General features: G+C 37.9%; 1 protein-coding gene across 1 annotated transcript in view; it reads left to right on the forward strand.

Moving 5' to 3' along the window:
* VKORC1L1 (vitamin K epoxide reductase complex subunit 1 like 1) overlaps positions 1–24035 on the forward strand; it is a 62196-nt gene extending 38161 nt beyond the window's left edge. The window contains exons 2-3 of the mRNA XM_030300333.2: positions 17090–17199; positions 20830–24035. Of these exons, the coding sequence (XP_030156193.1) occupies positions 17090–17199; positions 20830–21056 (337 nt within the window). The 3' untranslated portion in view covers positions 21057–24035. The remainder of the gene's footprint in view (positions 1–17089; positions 17200–20829) is intronic.
* Positions 24036–26691: the final 2656 nt, after the last annotated feature.

The following is a 26691-nucleotide window of genomic DNA, read 5'->3' on the forward strand; positions in this document are numbered from 1 at the left end:
CATCAATTGTGTCTGTTTCTGAGCTCTGTATTCTGCTCTGCTGATCTGTATCTACCTGTTTGCCAGTACTGTCTTAATTACTATAGCTTTAGAATATCTTGAAATTAATATGTATTCTCCAGCTATATTTTTTTCTTAAACAATTTTTTAAAATGTTTATTTTTAAGAGAGAGAGAGAGAGAGAGAGAGAGAGAGAAGGTCAGCACGAGTGGGGGAGGGGCAGAGAGAGAGGGAGACAGAATCTGAAGCATGCTCCAGGCTCTGCACTGTCAGCACAGAGCCCGATGTGGGGCTCGAACCCACAAATCATGACATCATGCCCTGAGCCGAAGTTGGGCACTCAACCAACTGAGCCACCCAGGCGCCCCTACACTTTTTTTCAAAAATGCTTTGGCTCTTCTGGTTCCTTTACCTCTCTGTATAAATTTTTGTCACTATCTACAGAAAAAAATCTCACTGGCATTTTGATTAGAATTGCATTGATTCTATAGATCAGTCTGAGGAGAATTAACATACTATCCATGAAGATCACCCAAATGAGAACAAGTAAGGTGTCAGCCACCTTACTTCCATTTGGTACAGACTCAAAAGGGAATCTAAAAGGAAAATATAAAAGCTTTTTAATGAAAAAGAAAGCTTCAGGTTGTCCTTGTTGGAAGTTGTTGGTATGGGGAAGCTGGAAGCTTGCCTGACTAGCAGTGGGGCATCCTATGTGATTGGTTAAGGGAGCGTATTTGGTTTTCTCTGGTTGGTCCTAAATTGGAAGTGGAGGCAAAAATTAGAGAAGCTGACAATTATTGATCAAGTCCTGGATGTTTGGAATCAGTCAATAGCTCTAGAAGTTGTGGTTTGGCTTCCTCAACTAGTTGCTGCAGAGTTTGTAGGTCAGAGTTCTATTTTTGTATTTGGTCTATCATCTTTTTGTATATTTATCCTCTCGCTTAGGATTCCATGTAGACAGTCATGTGGCCTGCAGGTAGAATTTTATTTCTAACTTTCTAATCTGTGTGACTTTTATTTTCTTCCATAATTGTACTGACTAGGACTTCTGCACAATGTTGAAAAGGAGTGGTGAGAGCAGACTTGCTTTTGTTCCTGATCTTAGAAAGAATTTAGTCTATCCCTGTTGAATGTGATATTAGCTGTAGGGATTTTTTTTTTTCCAACGTTTTTTATTTATTTTTGGGACAGAGAGAGACAGAGCATGAATGGGGGAGGGGCAGAGAGAGAGGGAGACACAGAATCGGAAACAGGCTCCAGGCTCTGAGCCATCCCAGAGCCTGACGCGGGGCTCAAACTCACGGACCGAGAGATCGTGACCTGGCTGAAGTCGGACGCTTAACCGACTGCGCCACCCAGGCGCCCCTTAAATATATTTAAATAACCTTTATCAGGTCAAAGAAAATCCCTTCTCAGTTGCTGAACATTTTTTTAAATCATGAATGGATGTTGTAGTTTAGCAAATGCATTATCTGCATCTATTGAAATCCTCATGTGATTTTTCTTCTTTAGTCTGTTAATATGATGAAACACATTGATAGGTTTTTCAATGTTGAACCAGCCTTGCATTTTCAGAATTAATCCCATTTGGTCGTGATACATTATCCCTTCTTTTTATTTATTTATTTTTTTATATATATAATTTATTGTCAAGTTGGCTAACATACAGCGTATACAGTGTGCTCTTGGTTTTGGGGGTAGATTCCATGATTCATCATTATTATTTTTTTTAATAGGCTCCACATCCAACGTGGGGCTTGAACTCACAACCCTGAGGTCAAGAGTTGCATGCTCTACCAACTGAGCCAGCCAGGTGCTCCCATTATCCCTTCTGTGTATTGCTGGATTTGATTTATAATATTTTGTTGAGGATTTTTGTGTCTGTTTTCATGAGTGATTCAGATCTATGGCAGTTTTGTTTCTTTTAATATTTCTTGTAATGTTTTTGTCTGGTTTTGATGTCAAGGTAATGCTTGCCTCAAATTAATGAAGTTGAGAAGTGTCCCATTCTCTTCTGTTTTCTGGAAGAGATTGTATCGAATTTAGTATTATTCCTTCCTTCTATATTATCTAGAATTTGCCAATGAAACCATTTAGACCTGGAGTTTTTGTTTCGAGGAAAGATTTTAAACTATTAGTAGAACCATTCAGATTCTGTTTTTTCTTGAGTGAGTTTTAGGATTTGTGAATTTCAAAGTATTGCTCTATTTGTAAATTGTCAAATTTATGGGCATAGAGTAGTATTCCCTTATCCTTTTAATGTCTATACCTGTCTGTAATGATATCCTCTCTTTCATATCTGATATTTTGTGTCTGTGTATATATCTCTCTCTTTCCTTGTCTCTCTCTTTTTCCTTTTATGAACTGTAGCTAGTGGTTTATCAGTTTTTTGTTTGTTTTTTAGTTTTTTTTTTTCTATCAGAGAATCAGCTTTTGATTTCATTTAGTCTTCCTGGTTTTTTTTTAATTTTTTTTTTTAATGTTTACTTATTTTTGACAGAGAAAGAGAGCATGAGCTGGGGAGTGGGTAGAGAGAGAGGGAGACACAGAATCTGAAACAGGCTCCAGGCTTTGAGCTGTTAGCACAGAGCCCGACGCAGGGCTCGACCTCACAGACCGTGAGATCATGACCTGAGTCAGACGCTCAACTGACTGAGCCACCCAGGCGCCCCAGTCTTCCTGTTTTTCTGTCTTTAATTTCATTGATTTTTGCCCTAGTTTTTTTTTCCTTCCTTCTTTTAATCCTACAAATTTCTCTCTAAGCACTACTTTAGCTGCATACCAGTGCTTTTGATATGTTATGTTTTCATTGGGTTCAAAATATTTTCTAATTTCCTTAAGACTTTTTGATCTGTGGATTTTTGTTTTTAGAAGTGTGTTAATTTCCAAATAATTGGTGACATTTTTCAGGTATATTTCTGTACTGATTTCTAGTTTAATTCCCACTATGGTCAGAGGATATACTTTCTATGGATTCAGTTATTTTAAATTTATTCAAGTTTGTTTACAATGTTTATTTATGTTTTGTTTACAGTATGGTTTACCTTGGTGAATGTTCTATGTGTATTTGAAAAGAACATGTATTCTACTGTTGGGTGGAATGTTCTATAAAAGTCAAATCAGGTTGGTTGATTTTCTATTCAGGTCTTCTATATCCTTTCTGATTTTCTGTTTGTTCAATCACTTACTGAGAGATTTGTTGAAGTCTCTAAGTATAATTATGAATTTATTTATTTATTATTACAGTTCTATCACTGCTGTATTTTGGAGTTCTCTTATTAGATGCTTACACATTTAGGATTGTTTTGTCATCTTGGTTAAATTGACACTTTTAACATTATATACTCTTTTTATACCCTGATAAGTTCCCTTGTTCTGAAGACTACTTTTTTTTATGTTAATATAGCCACTCTAGGGTTTTTTTCCCCCCTTCATGGTAAAATATACATAACACAAACTTTACCATTTTTAACCTTGTTAATCTAGCTTTCTAGATTTTTCTAGATTCCTGTTTGTATGACATATCTTTTTTATCTTTTTAGTTTTAACCTGTGTTATATTTAAGTGATTTTCTTATTGGCAGCATATACTCAGTCCTTTTTTGTTCTTGAGTTCACTTTGACAATGCCTGTCTTTTGATTTGGTGGGGGGATGATTTTTTTTTTATTGAGGTATAATTGACATATATAACATTATATTAGTTTCAGGTGTACAACATAATAATTGATGTGTTCAGACTGTTTAGTTTTTAAAAAAAAAATTTTTTTTTTAATGTTTATTTATTTTTGGGACAGAGAGAAACAGAGCATGAACTGGGGAGGGGCAGAGAGAGAGGGAGACACAGAATCGGAAGCAGGCTCCAGGCTTTGAGCCATCAGCCCAGAGCCTGACGCAGGGCTCGAACTCACGGACCATGAGATCGTGACCTGAGCTGAAGTCGGATGCTTAACCGACTGAGCCACCCAGGCGCCCCCAGACTGTTTAGTTTTAATTTAATATTTGATATGTTTAGATTTAGGTCTACCTTTTTTTTTCCCCCTTTGTACCCTCTCTTGTTTTGCTCATCCATTCCCGATTTCTTATCTTTTTTTTGGATATCTGGATGTTTTTATATTTCATTTTAACTTCACAATAGGCTTTTTGTTTATATCTCTGAATTATTTTTTAGTTGAATTATTTTTTAGTGGTAGTTGTAGAGATTATGATATACATAATCTTTCATATTCTGTTTAGATTTAGTATTTAATAACCAAGGAGAATATGGAAATTTTACATCTATAAAGGGACCTTTATTGTCCCATTTGTTATAGTTGTCATGTGTGTTTCATCTACATATATTGAACCCCCCACCCCAACAATGTTATAACATTTGTTTACAATAGTCTTACATATTTTAAGGAACTCATAAGGAGACTAATAATCTATTATGTTTACCCAAATATATACCATTTCTGTTCTCCCCTCTTTAATTTCTGAAGTTCCCGTGTTTCCCTTTCGTATCCTTGTCCCTCAATGTAAAGAACTGCTTTTAGCATTTTTCTTAGTACAAGTGTGTGGTTAATAAATTCTTTTAGCTTCCTGCTTCTGAAATGTCTTCAATTATCCTCGATCCCTGAAAGATGCTCTTGCTGGATATAGAATTTTTGGTTGATAGTTCTTTTTGTTTCAGTACTTTAAAGATGCTTTGGTGTCATGGGCTTCTGGCTGCCTCAGTGGGTGGCACTTGTGACCCTTGATCTCGGGGTTGTCAGTTTGAGTCCCACATTGGGTGTAGAGATTACTTAAAAATAAAATCTTAATAAAAAAAAAGATGCCTTCAGGGGCGCCTGGGTGGCTCAGTCGGTTAAGCGTCCGACTTCAGCTCAGGTCACGATCTCGCGGTCCGTGAGTTCGAGCCCCGCGTCGGGCTCTGGGCTGATGGCTCAGAGCCTGGAGCCTGCTTCCGATTCTGTGTCTCCCTCTCTCTCTGCCCCTCCCCCGTTCATGCTCTCTCTCTCTCTGTCTCAAAAATAAATAAAACGTTAAAAAAAATTAAAAAAAAAAAAAAGATGCCTTCAGTGTCTCCTGAATTATTGTTCCTTTAAGGTAATGTATTATTTTTCTCTGGATGCTTTCAGGAGTTTTCTCCCCTCAATCTTTGGTTTTTAGCAGTTTATGATGTGTCTGGGTGTGATGTTCTTTGAATTTATCAACTTTTTCATGTTTACCTAGTTTGTCAAGTCTATAAATGTTTATATTTGGCTAAATTTGTGGAGTTTTTACCAGTATTTCTTTGTGTGTGTGTGCACCTCAGTCTCTTCTAGATTTCCATGACATGACTGTTAGACCTTTTCTAGTGATTCCTTCTCTGCTGAGAACTTTTACCTTTCCAGTCATTTCTGGTTACTTTCACCTTGTGGAATATAGATGTAAGTGTTTTAAATCTTATACTGGTAATACCTGTGTTATTTTAGGCTTGACATCTATTAATTATTTTTTCTCCTTGAGAGTAGTCACTTTTTTTTAATTCTTTGTACTTTATGTCATTTTGGCATGTTATTTTAAGTGTATTTTGAATATTATTTTGTTAGACTTTGGGTCCTGTTAAAGATCTTCTGAGATGTTGATGTTTGTTTTGGCAATTAACTCAATCAGATTAAGACTACAGGTTCTGTCTCTCACACTATAGACGATGCTTTCCGTGTTCTCCTGGTTGAGTTCCCCTTCACATGCCACACTCAGTAGTCAGTTAGTCTGCACCTTGAGTGGTGGTTTATACAGTAGTTTAGTTCTCAAAGACTTTGCTATGCTTCTTTGGCTCTGTTCCATGCTGCATCTCAAGGATGATTCTGGGACTTCTGTTAATTCCTCTTCAGAATTAAGGGTCCCTTATTTGGCTTGCTCTTTGCTGGGATTCTCTTCCTAATCTCTGACTCCCAGTGGCCCCTTTCACAATTCCTCCTGCTAAAAAGACAGGTTTCTCACAGAGAGCTTTAGCCCTTCTTACTGTTATACGGTTCCACGTGACTGACTTCACCCTTGGGGTAAAGCCATGAGAGAAAAGAGAAAAATTACAGGATTCCTCCCACATACTTACGACCACAGGGGCCCCTTTTCTTATTTTTTCCAGACAGAGAGAGGCTTTTCTCTCAGAATTCAAGGTATCTCAAACCATGCCTGAGGTACAGTTCTCTTGCTTCCCTTTAGGCAAGACCAGGAGGGAAAAATTAAATGTGAAAACAAACTTGGTAGCTCCCACATTCTCCAACTCACATGGGTCCCTTTTACTCATCCTTTGGCCAGAAAGTGGGGCTTTTTTATTATCTCTTCCCATGGACAGTTCCACAACTTATACCACCCTCGGTTCAAAAGAAGAAGGTAAAGGAGGAAAAACCCTCAGAAAATTCCACCGTTCTGGTTTTTATTCAAGTTTTGACCTTTCTTCTCTATCCACTGGCTATTTTTACTTTTTAGGATCCTCAGGTAGTTGCTTTCTGTATTCTGTTCATTTTTTAGTTGTAATCAGTAGGGAAGAGAGAGAGAGGCTGGAATAGCCATATTGTATTCTGTCCAGGGCTAGAATTGACATTCATATTTTTAATGCCTTGGTCTTACAAGTGAATTGACACTTAAGGATCCTCATACATTTGAGAAAAGTCTCCAATATGAGAGATGACACCAAGGAACTCAGAAGAAACTAAATGAAGCTGCCAAGAAGTAAACCTAAAATAAAAATGGATGGTTTTATCTCATTAGATCTAAGAAATAAGTGGTATCTTTAAACAAAGAAGATTCTATTTATGTAAACGAATAATCATAGGATAGGAGAGAACACTTAGAAATTAAACATATGGTAGCAGTAAGTTTAATAAGTGAATTTAATAGAAGACTTGGAAGAGTTACATCATGTTAATCTCCAAGAAAATGGAGTAAAAGGAAAAAGAGATGGAAAATAAAAGAAAGGGGTAAAAAAAAAAAACCCCTAGAGGTTCAGTTTAAGAAGTCCAACATTTGGCTAAGTGGTAATATGTGCAAAATTTCTGGCATTGAAAAACATGAATTTGTACATTCAAAGGGCCTACCAAGGACCCTTCACAATGAACAACTTAAGACCTATATCAAGGCACATCCTTTGTGAAATTAAAAAAAATGTTTTAATGTATATTTATTATTGAGAGAGAGACAGAGTATGAGCATGGGAAGGGGCAGAGACAGGAGAAGACACAGAATCCGAAGCAGACTGCAGGCTCGGAGCTGTCAGCACAGAGCCCGATACGGGGCTTGAGCTCACCAACTGTGAGATCATGACCTGAGCTGAAGTCAGATGCTCAACTGACTGAGCCACCCAGGTGCCCCTGTGAAATTTTAGAACATCAGGATTAGGGGCACCTGGATGGCTCAGTTGGCTAAGCGTCCAACTTCGGCTCAGGTCATGATCTCACAGTTGGTGAGTTCGAGCCCCACATCAGGCAGGCTCTGTGCTGACAGCTCAGAGCCTGGAGCCTGCTTAGGATTCTGTGTCTCCTTCTCTCTCTGCTCCTCCCGCATTCGTGCTCTGTCTCTCTCTATCAAAAATAAATAAACTTTAAAAAAATTTTTTAGGGGCGCCTGGGTGGCGCAGTCGGTTAAGCGTCCGACTTCAGCCAGGTCACGATCTCGCGGTCCGTGAGTTCGAGCCCCGCGTCAGGCTCTGGGCTGATGGCTCGGAGCCTGGAGCCTGTTTCCGATTCTGTGTCTCCCTCTCTCTGCCCCTCCCCCGTTCATGCTCTGTCTCTCTCTCTCTGTCCCAAAAATAAATAAATGTTGAAAAAAAAAAATTTAAAAAAAAAAAATTTTTTTTAGATCAGTAGGATTAAAAAGTTTCTTAAAAGTCTCATAAAGGAAGAAAAACAGGACATATTCAAGGGTCAGAACGGCAGCAGGTTTTTCAAGGACAATGGCTTTAAAACTCCTGAGGGAAAATTATTTTTAATTTATAATTATATACCCCCAAAACTACCAATCCACTCTGATGGTAGAAGAAAGATATTTTAAGACTCCACATCTCAGAAATGTTACCTCCAGTGTAATATTTTCTCAGGGAAGCTACTAAAAGATTGTTTCACCAAAACAAGTGATTAACCAAGGGCAAAAGGAAGATCTAAGAAGGTTTGAGGTAGGGAAGAGATTGGAAGTTAGGATGACAGTCAGTATGTGTGTGTATGTGTAGAGAGAAGGAGAGGGAGATGGAATAAAAAAGCAAACGGGGTAAAATAACAGTAGGTGAGTCTTTCTAAAGAATATATGGGTGTTCTTTGTTCTATTTTTATTTTTGTGACTTCTTATAAGTTTGAAAATATTTCCAAATAAGTTTTTTAAAACTTAAAAAATAAAAAACATGTTAGGGTGTCAAAAAAAAGGATAATATTGCTCAGAAGGATTTTGGAAAATTAATGATGGTGGCATAGAAAAAGAAAAAATAAGAATGAATTATTAACTCCAGGAAAAGCAATTTGTGCACAAAAAGAAATGTAATTATAGTTTTAATAGAATTTCTGATATAATATGTTACTGAAAAAAATGCATTTCCTATGGAATTGAACCTTAAAAATACCAGGACTAGGAATTTATTGCTTAAAAGTGACTTAACATCAAATAAAAGAAAATGGGAGTGGAGACTCCTGGAAATTAAGTTTAATACACTTGTGGGTAGTTTTCTATATGTAAATGATACTTTGATCAAAAGTACATTTAAAAAGTACATTTCCCAGGGCTTATGGGAAAACAAGGGATGGGGTGGACCATTCAAAACCTGTGTAAATGTAACCAGATGACGAAGAGAAAGCAACAATAATCCTAATTAAAATACTGACAGAGTTCAAAGAGTTGTTAAATTTTACATAAATAAATAATATGGTCACCGTAAGACTTCACCTTGGGGGTGGAGGGAAGAAATGTGAAGGAAGCTTGCTGGCTGAGAATGTAAGGAAGCGCCGCAGCAGCTGAATTACGGAGACAACAGTAAAACAAAGATTGTGGAGAACCACACACTAAGCAGTGTCATGAAAGCCAAAGGCCAGACCGTGGTATGGACTGTATTTCTCTGTGGCTTGCTGCATCATTGAATAGATTATCTGAAAAGATCATTTGAATGTGTATACAAAGAAATTTCTGGGTAAATACCAAAGAAACCACTAAAATGAGTTGAAAGTGCTTGCCTCTGAGAAGGGTGACTCCAAGATCAGAGAACTAATATCATGAAAACAAATTTAAAAAATCTTACCAAATGAGAATACAAGTCTTCCATCAAGTTCCTCAGAAATTTTTATAGTAGTAATCACAAGTATTTTTTTCACATATGGTATTACCAGATACCATGCTAGGCCAATACAAGGATTATCCCACTGTTGTGCGTTTTCCAGGATCCATTTTTCCTTTTTAGTGGTTTTTGACCCTTTTGGGTTCTTGAGATAATGTGAAAAAACAGACCTTTCATCCTGAAAAAATTTTAAGTTTTGTTCCACACCTCGTGTCCACAGTGGGTTGGGAATGAGGCCCTTTCCTGGTACAAGCTGGTCATTTCCTCAAAAGAAACTTTGACAAAGATTTTCTAAACCCAGACATTAACTTCTTTGTTTCTCTGATTTTTGTGTTCCATTGTTATTTAGCTTTAACATCTGGATGAATGTAGATATTTATATGGTACCTTTTCCTCTGAAAAATTGTTACTAAGTTGATGATGTATCATAACCCATGATTTTAGAATGAGAGAAATATCTTTTTTTTTTTTTTTTTTTTTAATCTTCACCCAGGGCCATCTTCCTCCCATGAACCATGCTGTTAACTCTCACAACAAAATGGTAGGAGAGGATGTCCTAGCTCTTGTTGAAGGGCCTCATCTTTGATTTGCTTGGACATTGGGCTTTACCTGAAACTTTACTATCAAGAGGGCTTGTTTCTGTCAGAGGAATGGGTGAAAAATTACCAGAGCAGTTGTAATTGTTTGGGGTACCAGAAAAAAAAAATAGCAAACAAGCTTTATATGGCAAGAGGTGGAAGCAACCCAGTGTCCCTGAATGGACGAATGGATAAACAAAGTATGGTATACACAGAAAATGGCATATTAGTCAGCCTTTTATTTAAAAAGCAAAGAAATCGTGTCACATGCTACATGTATGAACCTTGAAGGAACTGTACTAAATGAAATAAGCAGTCACATAAAGCCAGGTACTGTGGGATTTCACTTATATGAGGTATCTAAAGTAAGGTAGTCAGATTCATAGAAACAAAATGAAAAGGTGGTTGCCAGGGACTGGGAGGAGAGAGAAAAGCAGAGTTGCTTCAGTTTTGCAAGATAAAAAGGTTCTGGAGATGTTTCACAACAATGTAAGCATATTTAACATTGCTGAACTGTGCACTTAAAGATGGTTAAGGTGGTAAATTTAATGTGTGTGCGTGTGTGTGTGTGTGTGTGTGTGTGTGTGTGTGTGTGTGTGTGTTTTACCACAATTAAAAAAAATAGGAGCGCCTGGGTGGCTCAGTTGGTTAAACATCCAACTTCGGCTTGGGTCATGATCTCGCAGTCCATGGGTTCAAGTCCCACATCAGGCTCTGTGCTGACAGCTCAGAGCCTGGAGCCTGCTTTGGATTCTGTGTCTCCCTCTCTCTCTGCCCCTCCCCTGCTCGTGCTCTCTCTCTCTCTCTCTCTCAAAAATAAATAAACATTAAAAAAAAAAAAGTTTAGTCTTAGATGCAGCTTTGTTCAGATAGATCCCAAAGAAGGAATCCAGAAGGGTCTGATCTACAGATGCCCAGTTCCTTCTTGTAAACTGATCAATCAAGCAAGTTTTTGCTACCAGCCTAGCAAGAGATAAGTGAGGGGATGGGTCAAGAGGCAGGAAGTATTGCTGAAATGGAGGTCTCTCCATGTGGAAATTTGGTGATTAAATTTACTACACATACTTAGAACTCAAATATCTATGTATTTGTTGTATAAAGAGAATTTTTCAATTGCTATTATTAAATTGTATTGTTAAAATATAATGGTAAAAGCAAAATCATCACACATTACAAAATTTAAATACCAAAGAAAAAAGCAAATGATTTCCAATATGTAAATAAGCAAATAAATAAAAGTCATCAGAAGTTTAAAACTTGTGAATGTAATCCTAAAATTTGTATGGGACCATAGAAGACCCCAGGGCACCCAGGTGGCTCAGTTGGTTAAGCACTTGAGTTCAGCTCAGGTCATGATCTTGCTATTCATGAGTTTGAGCCCCACATTGGGCTCTCTGCTGTCAGCACAGAGCCCACCTCAGATCCTCTGTCTCCCTCTCTTTCTGTCCCCCAAAATAAATAAACATTAAAAAAATAATTTAAAAAAAAGACCCCAAATAGCCAAAGGAACCTTGAAAAAGAAAAAACTGAAGGTATCACAATTCAAGACTTTAAGGTACATTACAAAGCTGTAGTGATCAAAACAGTATGGTACTGGATTAAGATAGACACATAGATCCATAGAACAGAAGACCCAGAAATAAACCCACAAATTACATGGTCAGTTTTTGACAAAGGAGGAAAAAATATACAATGGGGAAAAGACAGGTTCTTCAACAAATGGTGTTGGGAAAACTGGATAGCTACATGCAAAAGAATGAAACTGGACCACTTTCTTACACCATACACAAAAGTCAACTCAAAATGGATCAAAGAGCTACATGTGAGACCTGAAACTATAAAATTGTAGAAGAGAGCACAGGCAGTGATGTCTCTGATATCAGCTGTGGCAACATTTTTCTAGATAGGTCTTCTGAGGCAAGGTAAATAAAAGCAAAAATAAATTTCATCAAAATAAAAATCTTCTAAAAATAAAAAAAATAAAAATCTTCTGCGCAGCAAAGGAAACAGCCAACAAAACTAAAAGGCAACCTAATGAATGGGAGAAAATATCTGCAAATGACATCAATAAAAGGTTAGTATCCAAAATAAATAAAGGATTTATACAACTCAACACCCAAGAAATAAATAATCCAATTTAAAAAATGAGCAGAAGACATGAACAGACATTTCTCCAAAGAAGGAATACAGATGGCCAACAGACACATGAAAAGATGCTTAACATCAGTCATCAGGGAAGTGCAAATCAAAACTACAGTGAGATATCACTGTCAGAATGGCTAAAATAAAAAACACAAGAACCAGCTTTTGGCCAGGATGTGGGGAAAAAGGAACCCTCTTGCACAGTTGGTGGGAATGCAAACTGGTGCAGCCACTGTGGAAAACAGTATGGAGGTTCCTCAAAAAGTTAAAAATAGAACTGCCCTAAGATCCAGCAACTGCCCTACTGGGTATTTACCCAAAGAATACAAAAATAATAATTCAAAGGGATACACGTACCCCTATGTTTATAGCAGCATTACTTACAATAGCCAAGATATGGAAGCAGCCAAAGTGTCCATCGACAGATGAGTGGATAAGGAAGATGTGGTGTGTGTGTGAGTGTGTGTGTGTGTGTGTAAAATGGAATATTACTCAGCCATAAAAAAAGAATGAAATCTTGCCATTTGCAACAACATGAACGGGGCTAGAGAGTATAATGCTAAGCGAAATAGACCAGAGAAAGACAAATACTATATGATTTCACTCATGTAGAATTTAAGAAACAAAAAAAATGAGCAAAGGGAAAAAGACAAACCAAGAAACAGACTCTTAACTATAGAGAACAAACTGATTGTCAGAGGGAAGGCAGGGGGTGGGGGGGATTGGGCAAAATAGGTGATAGGGATTAAAGAGTACAGTTGTGATGAGCACTGGGTAATGTATGGAAGTGTTGTATCACTATATCGTACACTTGAAACTAATATAACACTGTATGTTAACTACACTGGAATTAAAATTAAAAACTTAATAAAAAATGACCAACAAGGGGTGCCTGGGTGGCTCAGTCGGTTAAGCATTCGACTTCAGCTTAGGTCATGATCTCGCGGTCTGTGAGTTTGAGCCCCACGTCAGGCTCTGTGCTGACCGCTCAGAACCTGGAGCCTGCTTCGGATTCTGTCTTCCTCTGTCTCTGCCGCTCCCCTGCTTGTGCTCTGGTCTCTCTCTCTCTCTCAAAAATAAATAAACATTAAAATAATTTTTTTTAATGACCAAAAAGATCATCATTTAAAAAAAATGAGAACATTTTTTTTTTCTCAATTGGTTAATATCCCACCTCCTTCCATAAATTACTTGGGGCAGGTCTGGGATAAGTAAAATAATAGAATTGTGATTATAGATGGGACAAGGAGAAAATGGTTAGAAACTAAGATAAAGCCAGGAATAAAGTTAGCACATAAAATGTATCTCATATAGTTCCATATAGCTTTTAGAAGTGGGGGAAAACTCAGTATTTTCAAATGTCCCAACTTGAAAAAAATTCACTAAGAAGTTTTTAAATTACAACCACCCTTAGCAGTTTTAAGTGTCATTTATGAAAATCTGTTCTCATTGACCTTTCCAAGGAAAATAATCTTACATAATGTCAGTCTACTTTGTGAGTTGACTTGCTAACACTTATTCCATCGTTCATCAAAGTTTATTAAACTTTATTATATTCATCAAGTAATTAAGTGATCGTTCTGTTTGGTTGAAAATGCTAGAATGGTAATTGTACTTTATAACTTAATGTGACGTGAGGGAAACGGCGTAGCAGTGTGATCAGGAAGACCAGAGATCTAATTTTGGTTTTGAGGTTGGATTCCTACCTAGATAGCCAGGTACTTACTGCTTGTGGTAAAGAGGAGTGTGGATCAACAGGAAGGAACTAACAACTTAATTGGGGAGATGGGAAGACTCTGGTGTTGGAATGTTTGGGTTTTGTTTGTTTGTTTAGGAAAGGTACTTAAATTCTCCTTTCACACTATTAGTAAGTATACCAGAATTAGTATACCAGGACTACTCAGATGTATCCAGGAGTAGTCAGGTGTTCCATTCATCAAAATTACAGAAAAGTTGGGGCACCTGCATGGCTCAATCGGTTAAGCGGCCGACTTCGGCTCAGGTCATGATCTCGCGGTCTGTGAGTTCAAGCCCCGCGTCGGGCTCTGTGCTGACAGCTCAGAGCCTGGAGCCTGTTTCAGATTCTGTGTCTCCCTCTTTCTGACCCTCCCCCGTTCATGCTCTGTCTCTCTCTGTCTCAAAAATAAATAAACATTAAAAAAAAATTAAAAAAATACAGAAAAGTTAAGATTTGTGCATTAAAATTTAAAAAGTAACTAAAAATCATCATGAGTGGTGTGTGGGTAGAGGTGGAAATGAAACAAAAGAGGTTTAATTTTGAAGCCGGGTGATGAGATTATTACATGGATTGTTCTGTTAACTTTGCGTCTGTACATTTAACGCTTTCCACAATAAAATGTTTCTTTAAAGCAACATTCTGGTCTACCGTATTAGAAAATCAGAAGATATTTAGAATCCAGAAGTCAAGAAATAGCCATGTAAGCATATTATTTAGAAATGTGGAATTAAATAGGGGAAAAAAGGTTAAAAGATATCAAAATCGTTGCCTCTTGGGGTCAGAACTGTGTGTGGAGAGGGCTGGAGTATGGGGTGTCTATTCTGTAAGACTTTCAGTGTTATTTGATTTTTAAACCTTATATACGTATTACTGTGATAAGCCAATATATTCATTCTATGGATTTCTGCATTGTTTTCAGGAAAAAGATCGACATGATCCTATGTGAATAATTAGAGATCAGTGTTTGGAATATATAAAAATTCTGTTTGCCGGTTATAATTTTGGCAGTCTGCCCAGTTATTTCCATTGCCAAAGGTGGTGATTTACATTTGAATTCCTACTTCAGATGAGTGGGGCTAAGAAGTTGATTGCATATAGTTTCTTCCGTCTGCTCTTGCTCTCCTGCAGTTTGTTTTTTACACAATAGTCAAGAGTGATCATAAATAAGCTTATATTACTCTCCTATTTTAAAGCCACTGAATGCCCTCCCATTGCAATTAGAATAAAATTCAAACTCTTCATCATGGCCTACAAACAAGGCCATAAATGATGTAAATGACTGGGTGCCTCATTCTCTTGCCATTCTTCCCTCATCGCTGTGTCAGCCTTGATGGCCTTAGGACACTCATCGCTCATTCCTGCCTCAAGGCCTTTGTGCTTGCTCTTGAGATTGGCTGCTTTTCATCATTCAGGATTTAATTCATTCAGGATTTTAGTTCCTGGAAAAGGCCATCTCTGACCATCTAGCTAGAATAGCTCCCTCCACCCCTTCTCCGTCTAGAGCTGAGTGGTACTGAGTGTGGTCCTCAGACTAGAAGCTTGAGCTGGGAGTTGTTTTGTTTTGTTTGGAAACACAGAGTCCTAGGCCCTAACACAGACCTGCTAAAGGAAAACCTGCATGTTAATGAGACCCCAAAGTGATCATATGCACTTTTAAATTTTCAGAAGCTCTGGTCTCGAATAATCTCCCACCTCACTTTTCCCACATATCTGTTAATGGTTTCATCCATTTCTGAAGATAACTTTGTCATTTGTTCACCTGTTCACTACTTCTCCTCCCTAAATGGAATAAGCGTTCCACAAGGGCACCACCTCTTCTGACTGGTACTCTCCTGGATTCCAATGCCTGACCCATTATCTGCACCTAGAACATGCACAATGAGTATTTGATGTGTGAAAGAATACAAAAACGTGGAGATTATTTTGTATTCCTCAAAGTGTGTAACTCTGTACAGTGAAAATCTTCAGGGCTCTCACTTGCTTGTAAAAAATATATATATTTTTAAAATAGGGTGATGGGGGCTCCTGGGTGGCTCAGTCAGTTAAGCGTCCAACTTCGGCTCAGATCATGATTTTGCGGTTCATGAGTTCATGTCGTGTGCTGACAGCTCAGTGCCTGGAGGCTGCTTCAGATTCTGTGTCTCCCTCTCTTTCTGCCATTCCCCACTCACGCTCTTTCTCTCTTTCTCTCAAAAATAAACATTAAAAAAATTTTAAAATAGTGTGACAAATAAAGAATCACTTATTTATCCTTGTCTTCAGGTAGTTTGTTTTCCAAACCAAAGTTTAGGTTTTATTGAGTGCTTTGCTATGGACTTAAAACCATTAGTGTTTTCTTTCTGGTATTTTAAAAAGCATGCTCGTAGTTAAAGTTATCTTCAAAAGTTTTCATCTGAAGTAAATGTTAGTTTGATATTTGAATCAAATTTTATTAGATCAGAAGTAATCTTTTTAAAAAATAGGAAAATATGGTTCTGAAAATGCGAAGTGAAATGCAAAACTTGAGGTTAAACTGCAAATAAAAACAATGGAACAAATAGTGTGTCAGTTTTTTACTCTTGAGGTATGTATGATTGTAGGAAGGGCCTATAGTTTCTGCTCTTGTTCTACATTTAAAGATGTGTTCCCAAGATACATTTCCTATTGCATATCCTGGTGAAATTTGTCAGGAAGCAACACTGCAATCTACAGACTTTGAATGAAGAAATAGGGCAGCTTAAGTCAGTGGCTTTCAATAGGGGTGGTTTTGTCCCCCTCCAGGAACATTTGGCAATGGCTTAAGACATTTTTGGTTGTCACAACTGGCGGGTTGTACTACTAGCATCTAGTGGGCAGCGCCCAGGGATACTGCTAAACACCCTGTCATGCACTGAACCGCCCCCAACTGTAAAGAATTCTTTAGCCCAAAATGTGAGTGGTGCTGCTGCTAGGAGGCTCTGGCATAAATTGAGAGAGCCCTTTCTCTGCAGATACTAATGCCATCAGAGAAAGAGTACTTTGAGGGTGCCTAGGTGGCTCAGTCAGTTAAGCGTCCAACTTTGGCTCAGGTCATGATCTTGCAGTTTGTGAGTTTGAGCCCCTCGTTGGGCTCTGTGCTGACAGCGCGGAGCCTGCTTGGGATTCCCTCTCTCTCTGTCCTTCCCTGCTAGTGTGTGTGTGCACTCTCTCTCTCAAGATAAATAAACATTTAAAAAGAAAAAGAGTACTTTATCCTACCTTTTGCATAAGAGAATATATAGAAATAGGCAACTTAGAGATTCAGATGGGTGTATTGGCATGGCATTCTCAAGTAATTTTATATTTTTAAAAATAGGAGGACTCAAAATAGGGTTATTGGTTTTCCTTATTTTACAGATGGGGTCGAGGATTTGGTCTTTTGGGTTCCATTTTTGGAAAGGATGGTGTATTAAACCAGCCAAACAGTGTCTTTGGACTTATATTTTATATACTACAATTATTACTTGGTAAGTATACAGCAATACAAAAATAAGTTTGTTTTGTTGTATTCCATTTAGTACTTTGTGTCTTTTCCCTGAAATGTCTTTATATTAAATAAAAGCATGTTAATGATAGAACCACTAGTTTGCAGTACATTTTTCTGTTGTGAAAATTTGGCTCCCTAAGATTTTGATGATGCTAATGCTGAACTTGGTATCTGTTGGTGTTTGATCAAGGATGGCAACATCCCATAGTGTCCAGAAAAAACAGTCCCAATCAGAGAACTTATTACTCCAGTCTTCCCTGGAAACTTTTTTTCTTATTACTTTATATACTGTGTGGTTACTTAAAACTATTACATACTGAGAAAACACTAACAGTGAACCATGTGCATAATTTCATCACCTTTACACCTCCACTATTCCTATTGCTTTCTGTTCTTTTTACTTAATTTTATGTGAATCCTTATTTTGTTTCTCCTTTTCAGTTTTGTTGTTGATAACAAGGTTTCAATTTTTTTATGCTCATTAACACTGTGGTAATCAACATCGTTTAAAGACCCCTTCACACACACCTCCCTCCTTGAATTAGTTCTGCAAAATAAATTTCCAAACATGAGATGGATGAGTCAAAACACATAGATTTTTTTTTAATGTTTAAATTTCTAATTCAGTAGTTACAAAGTATAGCCATTATTACATTTTAATTTCCTTACATTGTCACTTTTGTTGATGGGATCCTGATAATAGTCCATTTCCATATTTGTTAGAAACATTTTACCCCTTCTTTTTCCTTTTTTTATGTTAGTTTGGTGAATTTTGATCATACGAAAATTTTTTATGTTTTTAGAGTTAAATCTATCCATTTTTATCTTTGGGCTTCAATTGTTAATATTCTGCCCTATTATCTGCCAGCTCTTTTCTGCTCTTCTGTCTAGCTGAAGTTGATTTGTTATGAGGCAAATTGTGAATCTAAGTTTTCTAAATATTCCTTATCAAGTTTGACCTGTTCTATATCCTATAGAAATACAAAAATATACACAAGGATATGCACAGCAGTACAGTTTAAAATAGCAAAAAAATTGGAAGCGTTCAAACGTAATGGCTGAATAAATTAGGTTACCTCCATACTAGAAAATACTATGTAGCCATTTAAGGAAAAAGTAGGTCTACATGTATATTCTGGAAGGATCAAGACATAGGTTAGTGAAAAAAGTAAATTATAGTATAATAGATACAAGTTTATGTTACATATATGCATGTGAATGCATAGGAAAGGGTCTGGTGGTTGGAGGCCAGGAGTGAGATTTTTATTTTTTATTCCATTTATTTTTTCTGTTTGGATTTCTAAAGAAGAATCTATAAATCCAAACATATAAGCCAAAATTAAAATAGCCCAAAACATGCTTTTGACTATGTTAATTTTTGGAGATAGAGATGGAACAAATTTCTATATATAATATTTGATTTGTGAATTTCCTTATATATATATTTTTAAATCATATGTATCCTTTGTATCTTTTCTGTTCACAATTTTGTGCATTCACATGCATTTTTAATATCTGGAGGCACATTGAAGGCATATATATGTGAGCTCATTTAACAGTTTTCCAGAGCACATCATCTTCACTCCCTTCTAAGGTGTTTGAGAGACAGCATTTTTAGTTTTTCCATAGGTAATACATTCATGAGTTCAAAAGTAAAAAAAAAAAAATTAAAATGCTGTCCAGTGAAACGCCTACCTCACCCCTCGTCCCCCTCTGCCCACTTCCTACTGCCTTTCATGCCCAACTGGTATCTGCTTGTTGTTGCTGTAGAGTTTCGCAAGGCATATCCAAGAAAATACAAATATATCATCTTAATTTTCCTGCTTTTAAAATATAAAAGGCAGATGCTATACATATTGTTCTATATACTCTTTCTTTTTTGCTTGACTAATACATTGATATCCATAGCCGTTCACTAAGTGTCTTCATCCTTCCTTACAGCTGCAAAATATTCCATTGTTTGATAGTACTGTCATTTATTTAGAGTTACAGCACATTGTAAATTCCACCGGGAATTGTATCCCAAGCCACCAGCCTACATTACGTTACATTAGGACAGGTTTGATACAATAGTACTTAACCAACAGCCAGTATTTATGGAGCATTCAAAGTGCTTTGTACCTATTAGCTCCTTTATTTATCTTTTTTTTGTTTGTTTGTTTGTTTAACTAAGCTCTAAGCTCAACATGGGGCTTGAACTCACAACCCTGAGATCAAGAGTTGCACTCTCTGCCAGCCAGGCGCCCCACCTATCAGCTCTTTTAATCCACACATCAGTATTAGGAGGTAAAAACGATTATTATCTCAAGGAAGAGAGTGACATGGAGGAAGTAAATAACAGCTCGTATCATTCTGAAACTCACTTTCTTTTTAAAATTAATGTGGCAGCATTAATTTTTGAAGTTTTAGACATTTAGCATCGATGACGTTAGCAAACTGTTTAAGTAAAGGGCCAGACAGAAAACCATCTAGGCTTTGCTGGCTGTCGCAGCTACTCAGCTCTACCACAGATGTTACCTAAATGAGTGAGTGTGACTGGGTTCCAGTCAGTCTTTATTTACAAAAGCAGGTGGCCAGGTTGGCCAGCCCCTCACTGTAAGTAATCCAATAGTATCTTAGTCTTCAAGAGTCTTATGAGAGGTCATACTTTAGTACTGACCAGTCCTGTGGGCAAGTCAGGCCTTTATGGTGAGACTATAGCCTCCAGGCAGCTTCTCATTCAACAAGAGGTGGGGATTTCAGCTCCTTAATTAACTTCTTCAAACCTCCTACCACCAATTATTTTTTCCTCTTTGTGTTTTCCTTGTCCGTTAGTTGTTGGGTAGGAGGGTAGTGTAAAATGCTCTAACTCCTCTGTCCTTGAGAATAAGCACACACGTTCTCATTTCTGTTAGCTGTGGGAAATTACAAAACAATACACGTGAGGATGTCAGCACCGAGAGAGCCCTGGTTTAGTGCACATAACTGCCTTTTTTCTTGATCTGCTTTGACCCACATGTGGCCAACTGGCCAAACGTGGTTTCCGTTATCTTCCAGGGTGAGCCCTTTCTGAAATGTTTACTACAATTTTTTTTCCCCTTCTTCAGCAGCATATTGGTATAATCATCTCCCATTTCGGATTTTTGATAAATTTGATCTAAACATGGAAAGCAAATTTTACTTCCCACACATGGGGAGCCTCCAGTGCAAAGGCCAGGGGAAGCGTGTCCTGCTTGGGAGAGAAGGTTGGGGTCCTCACATTCCTTTATCCATTAGGAGGGGGTGAGACTGTCAATTTTACAGACTGGCTTATTGCATAATGTGATTACAAGACTGCATATTTTCTTTGCATGACTTAACTAAAGCTAGTTTATGATAGAAGTGATACTTCACCTAGAATACTGACAAATCAAAAACACTGCAGCTATAAAACTGGTATTCTGTGTGCAAAAGTCACCCTGCATAATCTTAATAAAATAGATGAGTAAGTTTTGTTCTCAAATTCCATAGCATTTTGCAGTAAAATCAGTATTGCAATGCTGCAGCAAATCATGGAGTGCTAGCTTTTAACTCAGAAACTTTCTCGCCATTGTCAAGGACTGACGGAGCCACACGTCTCTTTCTCTTGCAGGCATGACAGCAAGTGCAGTCGCAGCTTTAATCCTCATGACGTCCTCCATCGTGTCTGTGGTGGGGTCATTGTACCTGGCCTACATTCTGTACTTTGTGCTGAAGGAGTTTTGCATCATCTGTGTCATCACATATGTGCTGAACTTCATTCTTCTTATCATCAACTACAAACGACTAGTTTATTTGAATGAGGCCTGGAAACGGCAGCTGCAGCCTAAGCAAGACTGACAGCCTGACCAGCTCCGGACTGACGGCCTGAAGTTCCCTTTTCCATTAAGTTTATTTTGCAGCGGTTTTGTTTTTTGTTTTTTGTTTTTTAATTCTTCACAACAGACACTTTCCCTGAGAATCTTAAACTGATTTTATAAAATCCTATAAATTAGAAGGGGCCCTAGCTATTTTGTGTCAATCTTCATTTTAAATATGGATACAAAAAAAAAAAAAGGATATGCCGAGCCAATCAAAGACAAGCTTTAACTTTACTTTGAAAATGTTTCTGAAATAATAAAATGTAGCCCTAGCCCCCTGCCCTTGATTGTAAAGTGAGCAACCATTGCTAGTAATTCTCTAATGTGTATAAATTCAATTTCAGGTATAACAAATGTGATCATGACATGAAAATATTTTAGAATAGATACTGTATTAAATATTGCCATGTTTACAATATGTAATATGTTTTTAGCCGATGGATTTAAACATGTAGATTCAACTAGAATCCATTTATGTGATATTTGTAAATAAAGGTAGAAATATTGGATCCATCCCTGCAGAACTTACTGTACAGTTTAGTTGAAGTGTAGCGATGAAGAATTGTCAGCTCAACGTTGACCGAAGAAATAATGAAAATAGTAAGTCCATACAGAGCATCTTGTGAAAAGTACTGACAGCTGTGGGTCCAGCACTGACAGCAAAAATAATAGGGTAGTTGGTTCCCTTTCATCTCCTTCCTCAGAAAGGAAGAAACTAAATTTGGACATTCAAGTCAAGCCTGTGTCTAGTCATAAAACTGGATTGATTATAACCTTACCAAATGAGTCATGTGACCAGACCTTCACATCCAAGGCCTTCAGGACACTAAAAATGGGGAAATGGGTAGATTTCTTTGGAGAAAAGCTGGAAATATTAACATGGCATTTTTAGGTAAAGTCTCTTACAGCAGTTGAATTTTCATGCAGATATTCTTCCTTAACATCGGTGCCAGTCGACCAAACAGTATTAGGACCTTGAAATAACCAGTATAAGCCCAGTTGCTCCAGAGTAGGATTGCTCTTGGGTAGCTCTGTAGTATTTCCTGTTTAATTCTGCACTAATTGGATGTCTAGTTTCTAATTGTTTTAGAGTCCATACTAGATTTGTAAATTTTAGGGCTGACACGCTGCTCAGTTTGCATAACCGGGAGTAGTACGGGTAGAAATATCTGAAGGTAAAATACACTAATGGTGTCACTACTCCTTCTAGTAACTACGCAATGCATAGGTTTTAAGAGTGATTTGAATAAACCCAAATGAAAGTGTGACAGTATGTTTCTATGGTTAACACCTTATATCAGAATGTTAAAAGTGCCTTCTGTCTTAAATCTCAAACCAAATATTTTGTGTGTTGAACTTGGGCAGAAGTGTCCTTCCTTCCTCTTACCATGAAGTAGAAAGCCTGCATCAGTCTATAAAAAGGTTCTGTACAATCATTTTGTTCCTTAGATTGAGAAGTAGTAGCAATGTTTTTGCTTCCAGTTAGATTAATCATTATGTTAAAAATAGACCGGTGACTTTTCTTTAATAAGCCTTCTTTTTGAAGGGAGGGGACAGGCTCTGCTCTGTAAACCGTACTGTGTAGAGTCAGCAACTGTTCAGCAGTTTCCAACTAACTGTCCTAATTGATGCAATGTATTTTTCTGGCCCAAGGCAGGTATAAAATCTGAATTGTAATGAACTTCCAACGGGTTTTAACAGGTTTTGTAAAAGTTGAATTCAGATTTCAAGGCTGTTTTCCCATGAATGTGAATATTTCAATGCCTGTTTTATTATGTGTGTATTGTTCTTGTTTCTAGTTAAAGAACTCTAGAAAGCATTGATCGGATGTCTGGTGTTTGTGGAGAAACAAGTCGTAATGTCGGAGAACTTGTACAATGAGGTCACCTTATCGCAGTGCTTCCCGGTCTGCCAGGCAGTTTACTGCTTCTTTCTTCTAGGCTAGAATGGAAAAGGTTAACAGTGAAGACTTCTGTGGTATATATATAACACTGGTTGTGCTAAATAAGTTCCTCGTGTCCCAATTTCAAATGGATTTTCATCATATTTGGTATCAATCAGCAGAGTATAGTTAAAGCTTGTCTTGATGTTGTGTTCTTGCAAATGTCAACTCTCATGTGATAAAATGTAAAAACGTTCAGCCAGACCCTTCAAGATTTTCCTTTGCTTTCCTAAGCCTTGGGGGAAACACCACTGTTTCAGTTGTACGAAAATTTTTTTGCCACATTCCTATGAGCCCAGTAGAATTAATCTCTTTGTTTTCTCACTGAGTGATGAAGGTGTGCCGCCTGAAGTAACAGCAGGGTAATGCCAGTATGTCAGTAACAGGACCCCAGTGGGTGCTGGGATATTTTTGCCCTGGAAGAATTTAGGCTCCCCTCTACATCCTCTCTTCCACTCCAAGAAGGAGAAAACACCATGCTATAAAATTTGAGGATCGTTATGATTTTTTGAGACTGAATATTTAAAACACTGCGACATTACCAGCCACCGACATTGAAGAACAAACTGCAGGGGGGGGAGGGAGAATTGGATTTCTGTTTTTTGCAGTTATTCCATGCTTCTTGGTTTTGGGAATAAGTTGTATGTAACAAATGAAGCCTCTTATTTACTGTGTAGTCATATCATTTGAAGAAATGAGAGAAGCTGTGGTTAAATGATAAATTCTAGGCAATCTAGGTGATTTGGAGGATTTCATTCAGTTTTGCATTTCAGCTAGGTGCTTTCCAGGAAGGTAAACTGGTGAAATAACTCAGGTTTAACTAGCTGTGTGCCAGGAATTACTTTTCCTTTGTGTATGTCACCTCTCTTTATTACTTTTAAAGATGTTGAAAGCATTGACTGTTTCATACAGAGATCTGCCATTTGGTACAAGAGATCTTTGGACCCTACTAAGTAGGATATAGGACCAAGACTACAGTGAAATTAAACCTAATTAAACCTAAATTGTTGGGTTTTATTTGTTTGTATTTCATTTATATCTTTAAGATTATCAGCAAAAGTGCAAAGTAATCTTCAGCAATTGCTTTGTAACTGAGATTAGAACCACTGCTTAACGTGAGTGAATGCTGACAGACCTTGTCTTGAAAATCTGTATTGGACAAATGCCAACAAGAAATTCACTATCATTATTGGCAACCTATTGGGAAGGAATACCTAACCTGCAACCTTTGTCCTCATGGGTTTTCCCCCGAGATACAAGCATTGGTGGAACATTTCTATTCAGACATTTTAGGCAGCACTAATGATTCCTAATCTGTGAGAACTACCCTTCAATCAAACAAAAGGGGCAGGGGTGGGAATCCAGGCTACTTGGTTTTTTTGTTTGTTTGTTTTTTACAAATAATTAGCCCAGAAAAGGTGAAATGTTTTGTTATAAAACTGTATTAAGCATGGCCTAAGTATTAGGTGTATGATCTGTATAGTATGTTCCATCGAAAATATTTATTACTAGTGCTTTCAGCTCTGGAGTAAACATTCATTTAAAGTGGAGTTCACTGGGCAGACTTCCCCTTTAATATAGATAGAAATATTCTTTACCAGAGATTTAGGACACAGTTTTGCTAACTGGTAAAAACAAATGTAAATATGTAAGAATGTTTATTTGTTGCACATAACTTTTTTGGTATAAAATAAATGTAGACGTTACCTGTGGAAGCTGTACGGCCATCCTTCTTACACTGCAGTATTACATTTCAAGCAAAAAGCTGCAATGAATCCAGTCTTCCTACAAACTATTCTTGAAGCTGATACTGTAACTTCATTTCTACAGGTGTCCTGAGTTGATTCTTTTTCCCTTAAATTAGATGTAATTTATAGAAGACACAGGCAGAAATCTTAAGCGATTCCAGTACTGGAATGCGTGTGGGCTCATGATATATACGGCTGTCAAGAATTCATGAGAAAGGAATTAGTGCTTAGAGTTCTAGAAGCACATGCACGTGCTGATCAGATCTTGCCCACGGCTTTACTTCAGCTCCCCCTGAATGCTCCACTCAGTCCCCTAAAAAGGTAACACCTGCAAGGAAGATGAATCCATTTAAAATATAGTTCAGCCATATTTTATTGAATACAACAAACGCGTTCTCTAGAACCTCAGGATTTAGGAAATGGACCTTACCACTCCTAACTTGTAAAACATTTAAGTGTTTAATTTTTTTTTAATGTTGTTAAAGAGTTCTGTGTTATTCCTTGACATTAAATGGAACGCAAAACTTGATTTCCTTCAAGGAACTTAAGTTCAGTGGTAACAAAACAAACATATAACCCCCAGAACCCCTAACTTCGTATCTGAACCAACAACACCTGCATTTCTTAAAAGTGGTCTAAAGATGGCCACTAAAAGAAGGTTCAGTTATCTTCACTGTCTTTCCTGGAGTTTGGAAAGAAAGGATACAAATGGGTATGTGTTGAGATATGTGAATCAACCACAAGTGAAGTGAATCAAGTTCTGTATTAACTGCTTTGGTTCACGGTCCTCCATTTGACTGGACACCAAAGGGAGCCTTTTTCCAAACCATTGAGCTTTATTTATTTTTTAACGTTTATTTATTTTTGAGAGAGACAGAGCATGACCGGGGGAGGGTCAGAGAGAGAGGGAGACCATGCTGACGGCACAGAGCCCAACGCGGGGCTCAAACCCACGAACTGTGAGATCATGACCTGAGCTGAAGTCGGACACTCAACTGGACATGAGCCACCCAGATGCCCCTTTTTTTAAATGTTTATTTATCTTTCAGAGAGAGAGAGCAGGAGAGGGACAAAGAGAGGTGGAGAACAGAGGAACTGAAGCAGGCCCTGTGCTGACGGCAGAGAGCCCAATGCGGGGTTCAAACTCCCAAACCATGAGATCATGACCTGAGCCAAAGTCAGACACTTGACTGAGCCACCCAGGCGCCCCCACAGCATTGAGCTTTAAACCAGGACTGATTCTGCCATCTTGGAATAATGTACCTTACTTGCCTAAACAGAGCCTCTGGAAGAGGAGGAGGAGTGATTCCATAAGGAATAAGACCATCCTCTAGGAGCAAGACAGGTGGCATCATCCAAAAGGACAAAGCCCTAGACTACTTGTCTGTAGGCCTGACCTCTTTAAGAGGGTCCCGTCACATTCAGTGGAGTCGGATATGAAGGCACTAGTGGGCCTTTATGCTCCTCTGTCCATTTCTGTCAAGACTAGACTATGGCTGGGGTTGGAATAATGTCCTGGAAGAACTGGTAAGCTCTGAGCTCCCTTCTGATCCAGACATTCTTCATCTCTTACCTTTCTTATGCTTATTTGTCAGCTTAACTTGGTGGAAATTGGTACACAGACCTTGTCGATTATTCCAGTAACATCGCTTTCTGTAAATTCACTGGGACGTGAGCTCATCTGGGAAGCTGAAGAAGCAGTCGTCTTTTCCTCACGCGCCTGGTTCGCTGCACAGGCCCTGGGGCCTGAGGGCTGCCAGGCTAGTCCTACGGAAGTGCCGTCTGCACCCAGCAACTCCGGCCGTGGTGTGAGTGTGGAAGCAAGTTTCGCAAGAGTCCGCACACAGCTAAGTTTGTGAAAACAGCCTGACACATAAGAATTTCAGACGCTTTCCAGCAATACAGATCATCGCATTTATGGATGG

Source organism: Lynx canadensis, chromosome E3 (assembly GCF_007474595.2).
Source record: "Lynx canadensis isolate LIC74 chromosome E3, mLynCan4.pri.v2, whole genome shotgun sequence".
In the NCBI taxonomy this organism is placed as follows: domain Eukaryota; kingdom Metazoa; phylum Chordata; class Mammalia; order Carnivora; family Felidae; genus Lynx; species Lynx canadensis.